Raw genomic sequence first — 17,217 nt, 5'->3', positions numbered from 1 at the left:
CGCCCCTGGCTTTAAAGGGCATGCTGCGCGCGGGTCTCGCGGAACGCAGCGGGATGAATGTTCCCGGCGGAGGTTGTGAGCGCGAGGCTCCCTGGAAGAGGATGCGTAAAGAGGTAGGCGGATCACAGGGAGAGGCTGGGGCTGAAGAGTGTAGTTCAGAGATCAGATGGGAGTTGAGAGAAGGGTTTAGAACCACTCCTCTGGGCGCCGTTGAGAGCCTACCGTGTGCCAGCTCCCAAAAGCTTTAGCACTATGATTTATTGATATTTTACTTCTCGTCACAGGCAGGCTTTTGCCATCCTGATTTTAAGGGTAGAGAAAATGGAAGCCCTGGTATGATTTTTTTACTTTTTTTTTTTTTTGGCCGCACTGCGGGGCATGCGGGATCTTCGTTCCCTGGCCATGGATCAAATCCATGCCCCCTGCAGTGGAAGCGCGGATTCCTAACCACTGGACCGCCAGAGAAATTCCACCCTGGCTATGTTAATATCCATAAACCTGGATGAGGTTGGGGCCGAAGTTCTGGACCTTAGTCTGCGGTTATGCAACGTGTGGAGGATATGCCAGACCTGAAGGACACAGAAGGGCTGGTATTTACTGTGGGATGGTTACCAAGGACAGAAACCACATATGCAAAGCATCTGTTATGATTATCATTCAATTATAATTCCCTAACTAGTTTTCCTACATTTTAGGCAGTTGTTCTTTCTCTGGTCATGGACACATCTAAGAATGTGGTGACAGTTATGGATACGGCCCCCAAGAAATCCTATCCTCTGTCTCTGTCTCTCTCTCTCACACACCCCTACAATATCAGAGCACTTTCAGAAACCTACTGTATTATCATCATTATAAAGAATAACGATAAAGATGATGATGATCGGTTAGCTTGATTTCATTTACATGCCTTATAGCTTTCAGCCTCACAAGGTATACAGCCTCACAAGGCGTGTAAATGAAGTAAAGTACTACTGTTTCGCCCATTATACAGATGAGGGAACTGACTGTAAGTAAGTTGCCCAGAGTAAAAGAGCCTGCAAGTGATGGAGCTTGGATGGCACTCAGCCCATCTGACTCCAGAGCCCGAGACCCTTCCGTGAGGCCACCCTATCTTCAGTTTTCCCAGTCCAGCCTTCACCCGTTTTGTTGTTATTGTTGCTGTTTTGCCTCTGAGCCCTTTCTCCAAAACCAGGTTACTTAATACATTAAGTCTGAACATCTTAGTTTGACATCCAAGACCCTTCACCCCCCCCCCCAGCCCCGGCTTCCCAGCCTCGCCTCTGTGTTTCAGCAATCTGGCTGGTCAGCATTTCCAAACTGACCTTTGATTCCATCCTCTTCACCTCTGTGCCACTGGCGGTGTTGCGTCCACCTGCAGTCAGAATCATATCCCCCCGGGCTTCCCTGGTGGCGCAGTGGTTAAGAATCTGCCTGCCAATGCAGGGGACATGGGTTCGATCCCTGGTCCGGGAAGATCCCACATGCCTCGGAGCAACTAAGCCCGTGTGCCACAACTACTGAGCCTGCGCTTTAAAGCCTGTGAGACACCACAACTACTGAAGCCCGCATACCTAGAGCCTATGCTCCACAACAAGAGAAGCCACCGCAATGAGAAACCCTCGCACCGCAATGAAGAGTAGCCCCCGCTCACCACAACTAAAGAAAGCCTGTGTGCAGCAACAAAGACCCAATGCAGCCACAAAAAATCTAAATAAATAAATAATCTTAAAAAAAAAAAAAAAAAAGAATCATAACCCCCTCTCAGGGAAGATCAGCTCCACATCACTTTCTCTGCAGTGGCCACCCAGCTCCTTGGCTTCCTGTGGTCTTAGCTGCTGTAGAAGTGGTGCCCATGGTGGCATTCACTGGGACACCCTTATGGGACCTCGTTTCCCTTTAAGGCTGTCCCACTGGTTAAAGGCACGGCCAATGCTCTAGACCATGGCTCTGGCAGCGTCTGCAATGTTGTATCTGAAACACCTCCTGAATTAGTGGGGGGAGAGTGGGGAGTGGGCTGCCAGGCTGGAGACTGGAGGGGCTTGAAGGAAGCTGAGGGCATCTGTGAGAGCCTGAGGTATCAGGGAAGCGGCTTCTCCAGGCAGAGAGGAGCATCTAGGCACGCAGGGGGGAGGGGGGAGGGGAACACAGTCTTCATGGGGGTCAAAGGTCTCATGGAACCTTGTATCTGTGTCCTGTAGGAGCTGGAGAATCAGTACTCCCCCAGCAGATGGGTCGTCCGACTGGGAGCAGAGGAGGCCTTGAGGACCTACTCACACATAGGAAACGAGGGTACTGGGGGACCTCTCTGTGGCCGCTTCGGGTGGGCTTTAGCAGATGGCAGTGGTTCAGAATGCTGGGGCAGGGAGGAGGGCCCTCACAGCCCCAGCCTCTCTGGGCAGTTTCCAAAGCCCAGGCACCTCATCAGCTCGGAGCCCTTGCTGCAGGACCGCCAGAGGCAGGGCAGGCACAGCGGCCATGCACCACCTCCCCTCCTGCTCAGCCAACATCCCAACTTAGCCCAGGCCCTAAGGCTACAGTGACACAGGGAAGTGGAGTGAAAAAAGGAAGGCCTCTCTCTTGACTGCTGAACGTGGGATGTTGTTGCTATTTACAAAAAGCAAAGAGGCCTTTTTTTTTTTTTTCCCCTTTAGAGAAATCAGGGCTTGGGAATCTGGAAGCTAGTGAAGACTCAAGGTTAATTCCCATCCCAGCCCTGGGTCTCTAGAGTGTTGTGCTGCCACCTGTTGAACTGGGTTGGGCAGGCGGGCTCCGTGGGGGATGTGCGGGTGGGGAAGCAGCCAGCCCCTCCTCCAAGTTGGAAAATTGGATGTTGGCAAATGTACTTTGTCTCAGCAGGCCAAATGGAGCTCCTGGGGCTGGTGGTTCTCTACATCAAGATAACACAGCTGGAGGAACAGGCTAGTGGGGGGTTATTCCAGCACATTCCAGCACCCTCCTGTCCTGATAGGAGGTGGAGCTGTGTTCTGGGCTCTTCAGAGTCCCCTGTGCCTAGCTCTGCACCAAATAGGTCTCTATACACTCAATGTATATTGAAGTGTGCAGAGAAAACTACATGAGCTGGTAGAAACTATTTGTCTATCTTAATTGTCTTGAGGGAGAAAAGAGCTGACCCTGTAGAGGAAGGGAGTCTCTCATAAGAAGCAAAGTCTAAGAAGAGACTCTGAGTCTGTTACCCTTGGAGACTGTCTTTAGCAACCCCTCCTGAGAAGCCCTATGGACAGCTTTACATTCACATCCCACCTCCCTTCCTATTTTTGATGCTCCAGCTGGCCCCGAGGTGCCACAGGTGCATGTGCCCCATTTCACTGGTGAAGAAGATGAGTGTGATAATGGAGGATGGGTGGTGTTTAAGGCCAGGCAAGTAAGCAGAGCCATGCGTGTGCAGGGTTGGAGCCTGTCTCTTAAGCAATAGGAACCTCTTTCTCCCAGTTCTGGAGGCTGAGAAGTCCAAGATCAAGGTGCCAGCTGATTTGGTTCCCTGGTGAGGGTCCTTTTCCTGGTTTGCAGATAGACCCCTTTCCCCTGCATCCTCACATGGCAGAAAGAGAAAGAAACTGCTTGTTCTTCCTCTTCTTATAAGGCCAGTAATCCCATCACAAGGGCTCCACCCTCATGACCTCAACTAAACCTAATTAGCTCCCAAAGGCGCCACCATCTTGGGGTATGAATTTGCAGGAGGTACAAGCCTTCAGCCCATAAAGATCCTCATTACTGAGTTTTTGTGCCCCGCCCCATGCTGTGCCTGAGGTAAGTGTCTCACTCACCTCATCCTAGTCTGGGCCCTGCCCGATGGGGTGAAATAACTCACCCAAGCTCACACGGCTGGTGACAGCCTCCACTTCCTGGAGCTGAGCTTCCAGGTAAGAGGGAAGCAGGCTGTCAAGGGGTGACAATGGGCAGGTGATGTCAGTGGGTGCGAGGGGCAGGTGGTGTCAGTGGGTGCCTGCCAGCTGCCTCTCCTGGTGGAGTTCCCCAGACCTGTGGACTCACAGATTGCCTACTTGGAATCACACTCTCAGGAGATGGTGAAGAGATGTAAAACCGAAAAAATGAAAACTGGAATCTCCTGCCGACTCAAAAAACCGCTCCACAAAGGCAGAAGAGATAGAAAACATGATTTTTTTTTTAATAATTATATCTGCAGGATAAATACCTTTGTCTTTTTTTAATTAATTAATTAATTTTATTGGCTGTGTTGGGTCTTTTTTGCTGTGCGCAGGCTTTCTTTTAGTTGCGGTGAGTGGAGGCTACTCTTCCTTGTGGTGCGCAGGCTCCTCATTGCCGTGGCTTCTCTTGTTGCCGAGCGCGGGCTCTAGGCTCGTGGGCTTCAGTAGTTGCAGCACATGGGCTGGATAGTTGTGGCTCACAGGCTCTAAAGCGCAGCCTCAGTAGTTGTGGCGCACGGGCTTAGCTGCTCCGCGGCATGTGGATCTTCCTGGAGCAGGGATTGAACCCGTGTCCCCTGCACTGGCAGGCGGATTCTTAACCACTGCGCCACCTAGGAAGCCCAGAAAACATGATTTTTAATTGAGTAAGGAGATGGCAAAACCAGCAAGAAACCTCATCCTTTTATACAGCCAGGCTGCTATCCCTAGGGCATACCTGCTCTCAAGAGCAGAATACGCGTGCCAAGCGGACCTGAGGGCACCACCTGCCACGCCAGTCCTTCCTAATTCTACCTAGTCATCAGGGTGGCCGTCTGTGTTGGCAAATTGCCATTATCCAGAGGAAAACGAAAAATTCCCACATCCTTATGGCAACAGGTGGTTCTGAAACTTGGAGCCAGGTGCCTGCAGAAGTTAGTTAGGTTCCTGCCCTCCCAGGGGTTATCTTGCCCGATAATTTTATCTCAAAGAGATAGCTCCCAGGTCTTTGAGAAAAACACTCCTAAGTTGTAAAACTGGCAAGAGACTCTGTCAGCTCTAAAAAAATTTTTACATATGGGGAATTCCTTGATGGTCCAGTGGTTTGGATTCCAGGCTTTCACTGCTGAGGCTCGGGTTCAATCCCTGGTTGGGGAACTAAGATCCCACAAGACCCATGGCGCAGCCAAAATAAATAAATAAAAAAGACTCACATACATTCCCAAAGGAGTAGGATATTTGATAATGTCTCCTAAAAATAAAAGTTCTAAAAAAAGGGAGGGAAAAAGAAAAGAAAAAAAGGCGGGGGGGGGGGCGGAGGGAGGTAAACTCTCTTTTCCTTTTTTGCACCAGGAAGAATGAAATTGTTTTTCTTTTGATCTATATTCATCCTAACAGCGTCGACCTGTAACTTGCAGTGGGGTTGCCCTCTTCCAATGAGTAGGTCACCGTTTATCCTCCAGCAAGACCCGGCTTCTCTCCGGCTGGGCACCTGGGGACAGCTGGGTGAGCACGGGCAGAGGGAGGTTTGAAGAACTGTTTCCTCTATCAGTAGCTATTAAATTTGTTTAACAAGACTCTCAATAAAAACACATTTTGCAAGAAACTAAAGGAGGTATATGTGTATATATATAACCCGGCTTGGGGCACAGTTCCAGGTTCCCAGTCCCCCAAGCCACGCCTCACCCCAGGAGGACCAATCACCAGTGAGGTGGGTGGGGCCTCCTGATTACAGCCCCTGCGACTGACAGCCTCTCCGAGGGCCCCTCCTGCCTTCCACCGCCCAGGTTTCGCTCCTTCCTCTCTGCCAGAAAAACCAAAGCAAGAAAACAAAGGCACAGAAAAGGCAGGCATAACATAAAATGTACCATTTTAACCATTTTACAGTGTACAATTCAGCAGCCTTTAGTACATTCTCAATGTCGTACAGCCATCTCCTGTATCTGGTTTGAAAACATTTTCATCGCCCCAGAAGGACACCCCCTACCCTGGCAACCACTGACTTCTGTCCCTATGGATTTCCCTATTCTGGACGCTTCGTATAAATGCGCTCCTACAAGATGAGATCTTTTGCGTCCGGTGGCTTTCCCTTAGCATAACGTTTCCAAGGTCCTTCCGTGTTGTCGCATGTCACTGCTTCACTCCTTTTTATGGTTGAATAATTTTTCCATGGTATGGATGGACCACGTTTTGTTTATCCATTCATCCCTTGACGGACATTTGGTCTGTTTCCACCTTTTGGCGATTGTGAAAAGTGCTGCTGTGAACATTCATGTGCAAGTTTTTGTTTGAAAGCCTTAATTTCTTATTAAGTTCAATAGACACAGCCATTCTACCAAGCTGCATATATTTCCAATTCTTGCCTCCACCTTTTTACTAAGTTCGTCACGGACCAGTAGCAAACACTGTCGGGCACCCAGTGTCCACAGACCATGTTGCAATAGCCCTGCTCTGTGCTATCTGCGGTTGGCTATTTTTAGGCAACAACTGACTTCTGATTACAAAAGGAGCATTTGCTTATAGAAAAGGATTTTAGAAAATAAAACCATCAATAATTGTCACCTATTGTTAGCATTGTGAGATGATTTCTTCTAATCTCTTTCTTTCTCCTAGGAGAAAGAGTTCTGTATTTATAAAATAGATGAGAGACAGGATATATTGTACAGCACAGGGAAATACAGCCATTGTTTTGTAATAACTTTAAATGGAGTATAATGTATAAAATGTTGAATCACTATGTCGTACACCTAAAACTAATATAACGTAAGTCAACTCTACTTCAATTTTAAAAATTCTTTCTAACCCAAAAGAATTGAAAATAAGTACTCAAATAAGTACATGTACACGCATGTTCATAGCATTACTCACAGTTGCCAAAAGGTGGAAACAGCCTGAATGTTCATCCACAGGTGAATGGATACACAAAATGTGATATGTCATACAATGGAATCGTTTTGGGCCCTAAAAAAGGATTGAAGTACTAGTACATACCAGAACGTGGATGGACCTTGAAAACGTAATGCTCAGTGAAAGAAGCCAGACACAAAAGGTCACATATGTATGATTCCATTTGTGTGAAACGTCCGGAATCGGGAAATCCGTTGAGGCAGAAAGCAGTCAGTGGTTGCCGGGGCCCAGGAGTAAGCGGGGTTTGGGGAGACACTGCTTAATGGGTAGTGGGTTTCCTTGTAGGGTGATGAAAATGTTTTGGAACTAGATAGAGGTGATGTTTGCACAACATGGTGAATGTGCTAAATGCCAGTAAATTGTTCACTTTAAAATGGTTAATTTTATGTTATGTGAGTTTCACCTCAATAAATTACTTTTAATCTTTCGCATCACTGCCACTCCTCTCTGTCCATCTGCATATCCTCACGCCCCAGGGGCATGGGGTGCTGTGCTGGGTGCTCAGAAGAAAGGGGAGCCTTTGTCATCTCTCTTGACCCCTCCCCCTCCGCTCCTTCAGCCTCTGCCACTCTGCTGGTTTCCTGTCCCTCCTGGGAAATTTTGTTTTTCTCTGATTTTGGTTGTCACAGATTTGGCTATGAAATCACCGTGACTGAGCCCCAGAACCCTGCCCCACTGACCTCCCCCAACTTCTCCAGCTTGTCCACTGGTCCTGGCAGAGCCTCCCTATTTGTGTTCATTGCTCTAAAAATCCTGTATTCTGCCTATTCATCCCTCCCTCCCACCCCACCCCACCCCACCCCATCCCCTGGAAGTCACTGATCTTTTCACTGTCTCCATGGGTTTACCTTTTCCAGAGTGTCTTATAGTTGGAATCATACACTATGTAGCCTTTTCAGATTCTGGCTCATTTTTTATAGCACGTTACCACCTGACATCTTTTTTATAACTCACTAAGAGGTAAGCCACCGCGACCTGGATTTTTTATTTTTTTGTCACTGTGATATTCCAAAATGGACACAAGGCTGCTGCTTATATAGATATTTGTTTGCTAAATGAATTAAAAGACTGGGAGAGAAGAGTTCTGAAACCAGATGGGGGCTGATGGGCCCCCAGCCTTCTCTTAAACTGGTGCCACAGCGCGTGATAAACCCTTGGTCTTCAGCTTCCCGTGACTGTCTGACGACTCTCCCCGCCCCACACCTGCATTACTCTCTAGGGACTCCGGCCCCTGCTTCGCTCATTGCCCTAACACAATGTTCAGTTGGGTCCAGGGACCTGGAGTTTCTCTCTGTAAGAGCTTGTGACACTTTGGGGTGTGACTAATAGAAACCGAATTTTTGCTTTATCAAAAGAGGAAGTTTGTAATAGAGTTTATCCCAGGGCGTCTTGTTGAAGCCCTCCAGTGTCCCTGTCCGTGGGTGCAGCGCCTGGAGGGCTGGCAGGATTCTCGCTCTCGGGGAGGCAGTGGGCCACCGCATTCTCTGTCCCTGCACCCACCTGCCTGCCATCAACCATCACGCCACCTCCTGGAGAGAGGCAATTTCTCTGTCTCAGGGTCAGTGGGTTTTTTCTTATCAGATGGAGACTTTTTATGCATGACGGTGAATACTGACAGCTGCTTGGTTTTAATTGCGCTTCAACTTAGAGCATAAATGTCATCATCTTTTTCTTAGTTTTGGCACAACGTAAATCTCGTTGGTCCACGTACACTTCCAGAATCCCTGTGTTAATTAAATTGCCCCCCTTTGCCGAGCCTGCTGTGTCCATGAGCTTGTCGGAACAAACGCCTTCACACCCTGCTGGTGGGAGGGTGTTTGGCAAACTCCTCAGAGAAGGCGAGCACGGGAGCTCCAGGGCCTTTGGGGGGAGTGTGGGGGCTGTTATGGACCGATTTTGTGCCTCCCCAAAATTTACATGTTGGAGCCCTAACCCCTGTGTGGCCATGTTTAGAGATGAGGCCTCTAAGGAAGTAATGAAGGTTAAAAGAGGTCATTAAGGGTGGGGTCCTGAACCAGTAGGATTATTAGAAGAGACACAGAGGGTTCATCTCCCTAGAGACGGGGAGAAATCCTCCCAAGCACAAAGAGGCCACGGGAATGCACAGTGAGAAGGCCAGAAGGCCGTCTGCCACCCCCGGGGAGGACCCTCACCAGACACCACCCCTGCTGGCACCTTGACCCTGCCTTCCAGTGTCCAGAACTGTGAGAAATAAACATCTGACATCGAAGCCCCCAACCGTATGGCATTTTGTTAGGGCAGCCCCAGCAACTAAGACAGGAGCCTCAGATTGGATTTGTGCCTCAGATCAACGGGATGTGATGCGAGTTATACCTGGTGAACACCTGTGGCTGGAGGAAGTCCTGGTGAAAGCAGGGGACCTGTGAGGGGCTGTCCCTGCACCCAGGGGAGAAGTGAAGGGGATCCAGGGTGGTCTCAGTGGGGGTGGGGAGAAGACTCAGGATTCAGGATAAGCAGAGAGGGAGCCAAGAGAATTTCCTGATGATCAGATGTGGGGTTTTGGCCTAAAAACCAGCACAACTGGTTAAATAAATTCAGGTGCAGACATAGGATGGAATAGCAAGTTAACTGTTTATAAAAAAAGAAAAGAATGAGGAAGCTATCTATGTACTGATTGGGAAAGCTCTCCAAGAAATACTAAGTGAAACAGGCAGGGCAGAAATGTGTTTCATATGCCATCATTTGGATTTAAGGGAGAGGAAGTCCGTATCTATATTAACAGTCACCTCGGCAGGGGTATTTCATGGAAACACCTGTTGTATATTTTTTTAAACATTTAAACATATTTCTTCAAAAGGAAAATGAATGGCATTTCACTTACACTTTAAGTTAATGCGCAGATAGCTCATAACTTTCACAGATTAAATTCCCATCAACTTTTCAATACAGCTTACAAGATGTGATGAAATTCTTAAAAAACACTTCAAATTACCGCAAATGCAATGTATTTGATTTGCTTAACAGAATATTGTGGTTCTAATCAATTAAAACGTATCTATTTAATAATGGATTGATTCAGTTAAGTGTGTCCTGCAGAGTGGTCTGCACCCAGCGTGGCACCTGGGGGCAGGTGGAGCCTGTTTGGTTGTGATCCTTGTAGAAGTCACACGTCGGGCTCTGAGTAGGTGGTTGCTTGAAGTTCTAGGAGATGGGAAAGCCTCCCCCTGCTCCTCCACGGGAGAGGGAGTGGGAACTCACAGAACATAGCCGGCCTCATCCCTCTCCTAAGAAGCCTCCGCCTGGCCTTGTTCCCTCCTCAAGGGCGGAGTGTTGGTGATGGCAAAATTGGTTTCTCAGCTACCTCGGCTGTCCTGCAGAAGCAGCCTGATCCCTGCTTTTGGGACGTGCGAAACCTGGCATCTGCCATCACTTGTATTTCTCTTGGCCTTGAGTGGTCCAGCTGAAATGGAGGTGGCCCATTTTAACAGTTTATTCACACTGGCATAAACATAATCTATGCAAACTATCTTCATCTACCTAGTTTGCCCTTTGTGGAACTGCAGAATCACCCAACTCAAGGGAGCCCTGGTGGGTTTTTTAGGTAGGGTGGGGGGGACCGTGGCCACCGAGGTTGAGGATCTGGAGGCTTCCAGGGACATGGATCCCAAGTTGTAGGTCTCTTCCCACCAATCTTCAATATCAGAAAGATTGCAGTGGTCGTGCTGTATGGTATTTGTGTAACCTGTTTTCGCTCTTGACATCGCAAAATACTCCAGTTTTTCATTTTTGATTAGTGCATTTTGGGTTCTGTTTATGTAATCTTTGCCTAGTCTGAGGTCATTAGGATTTCCTGTTTTCTTTTCTAGAAGCTTTATTGTCTTCTCTTTCACATTTAAAGCTGTGGTCCATCTGGAATTGATCTAGTGTGGTGTGAGGTAGGAATCAATAAACTTTTTTTTTCCATTCAAATATTAGGTTGACCCAACACTGCTTATTGAAATATTCATTGCATAATTTTCTTCTTTTTTTTTTTTTACACAATTTTTTTTTTCTTTCTTCTTTTTGGCCATACTGCACAGCTTGCGGAATCTTAATTCCCCAACCAGGATTGAACCCAGGCCTGTGGCAGTGAAAGCACGGAGTCCTAACTACTGGACTGCCAGGGAATTCCCTACACAATTTTCTTTTAAGTGGTTACGATGTATGAGGTCCTGGGTGTACAGGGATGGGCAAAGCAAAGCCCTCGTCTTCCCAGAGCTTATGTTCTAGTGAGGGTGACAGAGACAGTAAACAAGTAAAAAACATATGAAGGATTAATGAATGCTGGGATAAAAAATAAAGGAGAGAAATAATGTATTTTACCACTTTTCTATTTTAGGTCACTTGGGCTATGTCCGATGTTTTGCTGTCATAAATAGCGTTAGTGTGGGCATCTTTAAAACAAGTCCTTAAGTATATTTCTGATTATTTTCTTATAATAAATGTATGGATAAGGACTTATGCATCAAGGAATGTGATCTTCTTGGGCTTTGATACATGTTTCCAAGTTGCCCCCCAGGAAGAACTTATCAGTTTACATTCTCTGGCGCCCAGTGGTGGAGGGAGCTGAGCTGCCTGGGTTTCAGTGATCAAAGGGGGGCCTTTGGGGGACGTTGTTTACTGCAATATGAACATACAAAATCCCCTCCCACCTCTATGTCTTTGCCTTTGGTATTTAATTTACTTATGGTACCCTTCCTTCTTTCTCCCGACTCCAGTCCTAGCCTATTTTCACATCACTCTGACTTCTTCCATTGTGGCACTTGATTATATATTGATATTGTTTTATTATCTATTCATTTCAAGTGATTTTATATCTTAGTTCCTAAAAGATTGTTTTTCCAAATACTTGGAAAATTTTGTACTTCCCAGAGCACGTAGCCAAGTGTAACGCACATAAGCATGTAACAAAGGAGAGGTCGAAATGGTGCCTATCAGAACTGTCAGCTCACCAGAAGCAGACGTCACAGATAGTATTGGCCCCCACTGGGGTGGGCCAGTCTGATTTCTTTGTAACTATGCACCTGTGAGATGCTTCAGACCCCAGCCCCAAATACCAGGAGGACTTGGGGAAGCACGGACACCTGGAGCTAACTGGTCGACCCAAAGGGGCTCTCAGCAAAAAGGTTTCTGCCTGAACTAAAAGAGACGTTGCTGCTGCCTGAGGTTGTGCGGACAGTGACTTGTCCATTTCTGGAGACAGCTACCAAGAGTGCCCGGGCCACGGGGAGGAGCCTACTCGATGTCCACTATGGAGATGGCGAAGGGGAGAAATTGGACATCTACTTTCCTGCGGCAGTGTCTGAAGGTACCTGGGGGCTGGCGGTCCCCCACGGATCTGCTTGGGAGCGTTACCTCGGCCCACATACCCTTTGTTTTATTCTACAGGCTTGCCTTTCCTTATATTTTTTCATGGAGGATTCTGGCAGAGTGGAAGGTGAGTCGGGGAATTTGGATGAATGGAGAAAAAGGGAGATTTATCTTTGCATTTCCTAGGGCTGCTGAGACAACTTACCACAAACTTGGGGGCTTCCAACAGCAGAAATGTCTTCTCTCACAGTTCTGGAGGCCAGAAGTCTCAAATCAAGGTGTGGGCAGGACTTCGCTTCCTCCAAAGGGTCTGGGAGAAGACCCATTCTCACGTCTTCCAGCTTCTAGGGGCTCTGGGTCTTTCTCAGCTTGCGGCTGCATCACTTCAACCTCAGCTTTCATCTTCACATGGTCTTTGTGTGTCTGTATCTCAGCCCTCCCTGTCCTTTCTTTTACAATGTTACCAGTCATTGGGTTTAGGGCCCATCCTAAATCTGGGATGATCTCATCTCAAGATTCTGAATTATATCTACATAGACCCTATTCCGAATAAGGTCATGTTCACAGGTACTGGGGTTTAGGATTTGGACATGTCTTTTGGGGGGACACTATTGGACCCACTATATCCGGTGAAAAGCACGTTCAGTCTACTCTCTAATCAAATGGAAAACCACAGTGACTAACTATCCCAGTTTGCTCAGAACTGAGTGGTTTCCCAGGACCTGGGGCTTTCAGTGGTAAAAAAAAAAAAGAGGCTACCAGGCAAAATTTGGGATCTTTGGGGACACTGCTCTTCCCCAGGATCTTACTAAGGAGTCGCCTGTTATAGGATCTACTGCCCTGCAAGCATATCATCTGAATGCTACATTTATTTCATTTTTACCTTTTGCCTTGTGAAGCTCACTAAGTGTCTGATCTCCTTCAGTTCTCAAAAACAGCACCCTAAGAGAAAGAACATAATTGTCCCTATATTACAGAGGAGGAAACCAGGCTTAGAGGTTACATATAGTCTCTAGGGTCCCATAGCTAGCATGTGATGTGGTAAGGACAAAGCCTCCCTTCTTCCCTTACTGCACCAGGTCAGAGAGAGGCAGTGCTCTGGGTGGGCAGGACACAGGAGCAGCCCAGTGGCCAAGTGGCCTCCAGTTGTCACGTCTTTGTCTCCTTCCGCAGTAAAGACACGTCAGCCTTCATGGTCAGCCCACTGACAGCACAGGGAGTGGTCGTGGTGATAGTGGCTTATGACATTGCCCCCAAAGGTAATGAGGGTGGTCTTGCAGGTGCAAGGGCTAGTGGGCTTTGGAGGGGGAGAGGGCCCCCGATGGAGCCTGACCTAGCTCTGTCCTCTGCACAGGCACCCTGGACCAGATGGTAGACCAGGTGACTCAGAGCATTGTGTTTGTCCAGAGGCAGTATCCAGGCAACCAGTGGGTATCACTGTAGATTTTCCTTTTGTCAGAGTGGGTGGGAGGACAGTGGATCAACTCCTTGGATGCAGCCCAGCTGCCCCCTCTGGCTTTGGAGCAGAAGGCAAATTGGGACTCCTTGATACTGGACTGTTGCTTTGGTTACAATGAATGTAAACCCAGCTCTCTGCTCTGATCCACCCGAGGGGAATTTACCTGTGCGGACACTCAGCTGGGGCTCACCTCGCTGCCATGATGCTCGTGGCCAACTGGACCAAGCATGGAGTCACGCCCAACCTCAAAGGTTTCCATGGGGTCTGAGCCTGGCTGGGCAGCCTTCACCCTCCCCTGATGGGCCTCAGGGTCTGTATCAACTGCTTGAAATCACAACAGCCATGAGTGGCTTGATCTGGGGACTTTGAGCCCAGGGAGCAAGGTCTGCTGTGCTTCTTCTCTGCCCCCTTCCCTGTTCTTGCCCCTCCGGCCCTGGAGGTGGACTGGACCCATCTTGCCCCACGTGGTACCTGCAAGAGACCAGTCTGGGTGGGGTATTGGCCCCACCTGCAGCCTGGCTCTGTGACTGTTCTATACCTTAACAGGCTTGTTCCTGATGAGTGGGATCTACGACCTGGAGCCCATCATGCACACCTCTGAGAACGCCCCTCTCCTTACAACCCTGTGAGTCATTTGTCTCCTCGTCTGCGCAGCTGGCCTGCAGCCTGTGAGGAGGGCCAGGGGTGTAAGGGCAAAGGCTTCTCTCTGTCCTGACCACACCTACCCCCTGAACCAGGCAGGATGCTCAGAGGAACAGCCCGCAGTGGCACCTGGAGATGGCCACGACCCAGCCTGCAGGTCCAGCCTGCCGCATCCTGGTGATTGTGGGCCAACACGATAGCCCCGAATTCCACCGACAGTCCAGGGAGTTTTATCAGGTACCCCCAGCACCCCGCTTTTGGCTCGAGGTTGAGTGTCACGCAGTCTTATTATCTTCCCTGTTTATTTCACCCAAACGGACCCCAAGTAATATTCAATACATACTTAGTGAGCACCTGGTCTGTGCGGGGCAGGTGCAAGAGCCCCTTCTCCTCCCCTGCAGCCCCATGCTTCCTCTTCCCTCGTTTCTCCTACCCAGACTCTGCGCCGAGGAGGGTGGAAAGCCTCCTTGGAAGAGCTCCATGACGTGGATCACTTTGAAATCCTTTGGAACCTAACCCAGAAGGACTACGTGCTCACCCAGGTGGGGCGAGTCCCTCACCATGGACAGAATGAGTTCTGCCGTAGTCCCTATACGCAAGGCAAGGTGGGCAGGCAGGGGGCTCAGGGAATCACCTCGCTGGCTCTTCGGCATCCAGCAGGTTGGGGGACCTGATGATAGAGATCGAGTGCCACACTTGATTCCTGTACTTCACTTCCCCCGGAAACAGCCCCAGGGGATCTGCAGAGGCTGGTCCTGGGCATACAGGTGGGATCTGCATGGGGCTGTGGTGTGGATGGGGACAGGCAGGTACGAGAAAGTATTAGCCTGTTTGTGTGTCAGCATGGAAGCAACACCAACTCCATGGGGAAAGGATGGATGGATTTGGCCCCATAAATGTTTAGTACAATTTTAATGTGGAGAATCCTTTTAAAAGTGAGGATAAAAAGGAACCTCCTACACTGTTGGTGGGAATCTAAATTGGTGCAGCCACTATGGAGAACAGCACAGAGGTTCCTTAAAAAACTAAAAATAGAGTTACCATATGATCCAGCAATCCCACTCCTGAACATATATCCAAAAAAGACTAAACTCTAATTTGAAAAGATACAGGCACCCTAGTGTTCACTGCAGCACTATTTACAATAGCCAAGACATGGAAGTTACCTAAATGTCCATCCATAGATGAATGGGTAAAGATGTATGTGTATACACACACACACACACACACATACACACACACACACACACAATGGAATATTAGCCATAAAAAGAATGGTATAATGCCATTTGCAGCAGTATAGATGGACCTAAAGATTATCATACTAAGCGAAGTAAGTCAGAGAAAGACAAATGTCATATGATATCACCTACATGTGGAATCTTAAAAAATGTTGCAAATGAACTTATTTACAAAACAGAAATAGACTCACAGGCATATAAAACAAACTTATGCTTACCAAAGGGGAAGGAGGGCGATAAATTAGGAATTTGGAATTACCAGATACACACTACTATATATAAAATAAACAGCAAGGACCTACTGTATAGCAGAGGGAACTATATTTAATATCTTGTAATAACCTATAATGGAAAAGACTCTGAAACAGAATATATATATATGGGGAAAAACAAGCATCCAATAAATAACATCTCTTAAAAAAACCTAATAAATATTTTAGATTTGGAGGGCCATATGGTCTCTGACAAAACTACCCAACTCTGCCATTGTCACTCCAAAGCCGCCACAGACAATTCGGAGGTGAATAAATGTCACCATGCGCCAATAAAACTCTATTTATGGGTGCAGAAATTTGAATTTTATGTAATTTTTACATGTCACAAAAAAATATTCTTTTTTGAATTTTTTTCCAACTGTTTAAAAACATAAAGCCATTCTTAGCTCATGGGTCATACAAAACGAGCAGCGGGCCGGAGGAAAGTGTATGTATGGTTTATGGGAACGTTTCAAGTGAGAGGTGGGAAAGGACTTATTTAAATTACATTTCTGCCATCGCAAATGCAGCCTGTTTCTTTAATCAGATTCCTCCAGAGAGATCCTCACAAGAGCCTTTCCAATTCTGGAGCTTTTGTATTTTTCCTTCCTGCTGCAGATTATTTTGAAAACAATCTTCCAGGAGTCCTGATGACACCTGGACCCCACTGCCGGCTTGCACCCTGACTTGTGAAGCTTCTCCCAAGATCCTGATTGCTTCCTCTTCCCGCCAGCCTCAGCTTTCCCTGTGCCCAGCAGCGCTTCTGTTTGTCCACCCACCCTGGCCAGTGTCCATTCCTCTCACTGCTCTGAAGGCGAGTACAAATCTCTGTGGCCTGCCCCTGACCTGGATCGAGTGGGCTCCAGGGAAGTTCTGGCCCAGGTCCACGCCATGTGTGATATCCAGTCTGGCCCCCAGTCTGCTGAGAGGGTGAAACAAGTGACAGCTCCCAACCAAAAATGAAGAGTAAGAGCTCCTCGAACCAGTTTTTGTTCTGTGTTTTTTGCTTCACTCTTTTGTCTACTCTGTCCTGGGCTCGACCTGATGTCTAGATCTGTCCCAGACAGATTTTTATCCTTGGGGCTAACATCTTGACTGACAGGACAGTGACGTCCACAGGTACGACACGCTTCCTCTGCTCCACCCTTACTCCCCTCACACAGGGGTGTGTGTGCAGTTAGTTCCCAAGGAGTCAGCTGGGTCTACCCACCACCCACCACACCCCTCTCTCCCACACTCTGAATAGCTAGAAGTTCAAGAATGATTGATTATAGCAAAACTAGGTAATAGCCTAAATATTCATCAGTAGGAAGTAAGTACATCTGTGCAGCCAACCATCATTAGAAAGAGGTCTGTGTTTACAACTGAGGACATCTCCAAGACCTACTATTACCTGACAAAAAGCAAGATGCTCAACAATACAATATAGTAGGTACCATCTCAGCAACATGACCTAATACTCACAAAATGACATGTTTCTGTGTGTGTATATGAGTGTGTGAATGCAGAGGAAAAAGTTT

General features: G+C 47.8%; 1 protein-coding gene across 6 annotated transcripts; it reads left to right on the top strand.

The window, feature by feature from the left end:
- The first annotated feature begins 53 nt into the window (after positions 1 to 53).
- On the top strand, positions 54 to 16,616 carry AFMID (arylformamidase). Of its 6 annotated transcripts, none has more exons than XM_057717190.1 (11): positions 54 to 113; positions 2,199 to 2,289; positions 11,995 to 12,099; positions 12,180 to 12,228; positions 13,275 to 13,360; positions 13,456 to 13,528; positions 13,714 to 13,811; positions 14,107 to 14,185; positions 14,298 to 14,439; positions 14,640 to 14,744; positions 16,316 to 16,616. In XM_057717190.1, exons 1-11 carry the CDS (start codon positions 54 to 56, stop codon positions 16,346 to 16,348), a joined length of 921 nt encoding a protein of 306 aa, XP_057573173.1. In that variant the 3' UTR covers positions 16,349 to 16,616. The 6 variants fall into 6 exon arrangements, 5 of the variants coding, with proteins under 5 accessions (XP_057573173.1, XP_057573174.1, XP_057573172.1 ...); XM_057717191.1 differs by having other exon boundaries at positions 56 to 113; positions 12,210 to 12,228; XM_057717189.1 differs by adding an exon at positions 12,352 to 12,379 and having other exon boundaries at positions 56 to 113; positions 11,995 to 12,228.
- Positions 16,617 to 17,217: the final 601 nt, after the last annotated feature.

This window comes from Hippopotamus amphibius, chromosome 17 (assembly GCF_030028045.1).
Source record: "Hippopotamus amphibius kiboko isolate mHipAmp2 chromosome 17, mHipAmp2.hap2, whole genome shotgun sequence".
Classification (NCBI taxonomy): domain Eukaryota; kingdom Metazoa; phylum Chordata; class Mammalia; order Artiodactyla; family Hippopotamidae; genus Hippopotamus; species Hippopotamus amphibius.
This window is presented reverse-complemented; position numbering and strand designations above follow the sequence as displayed.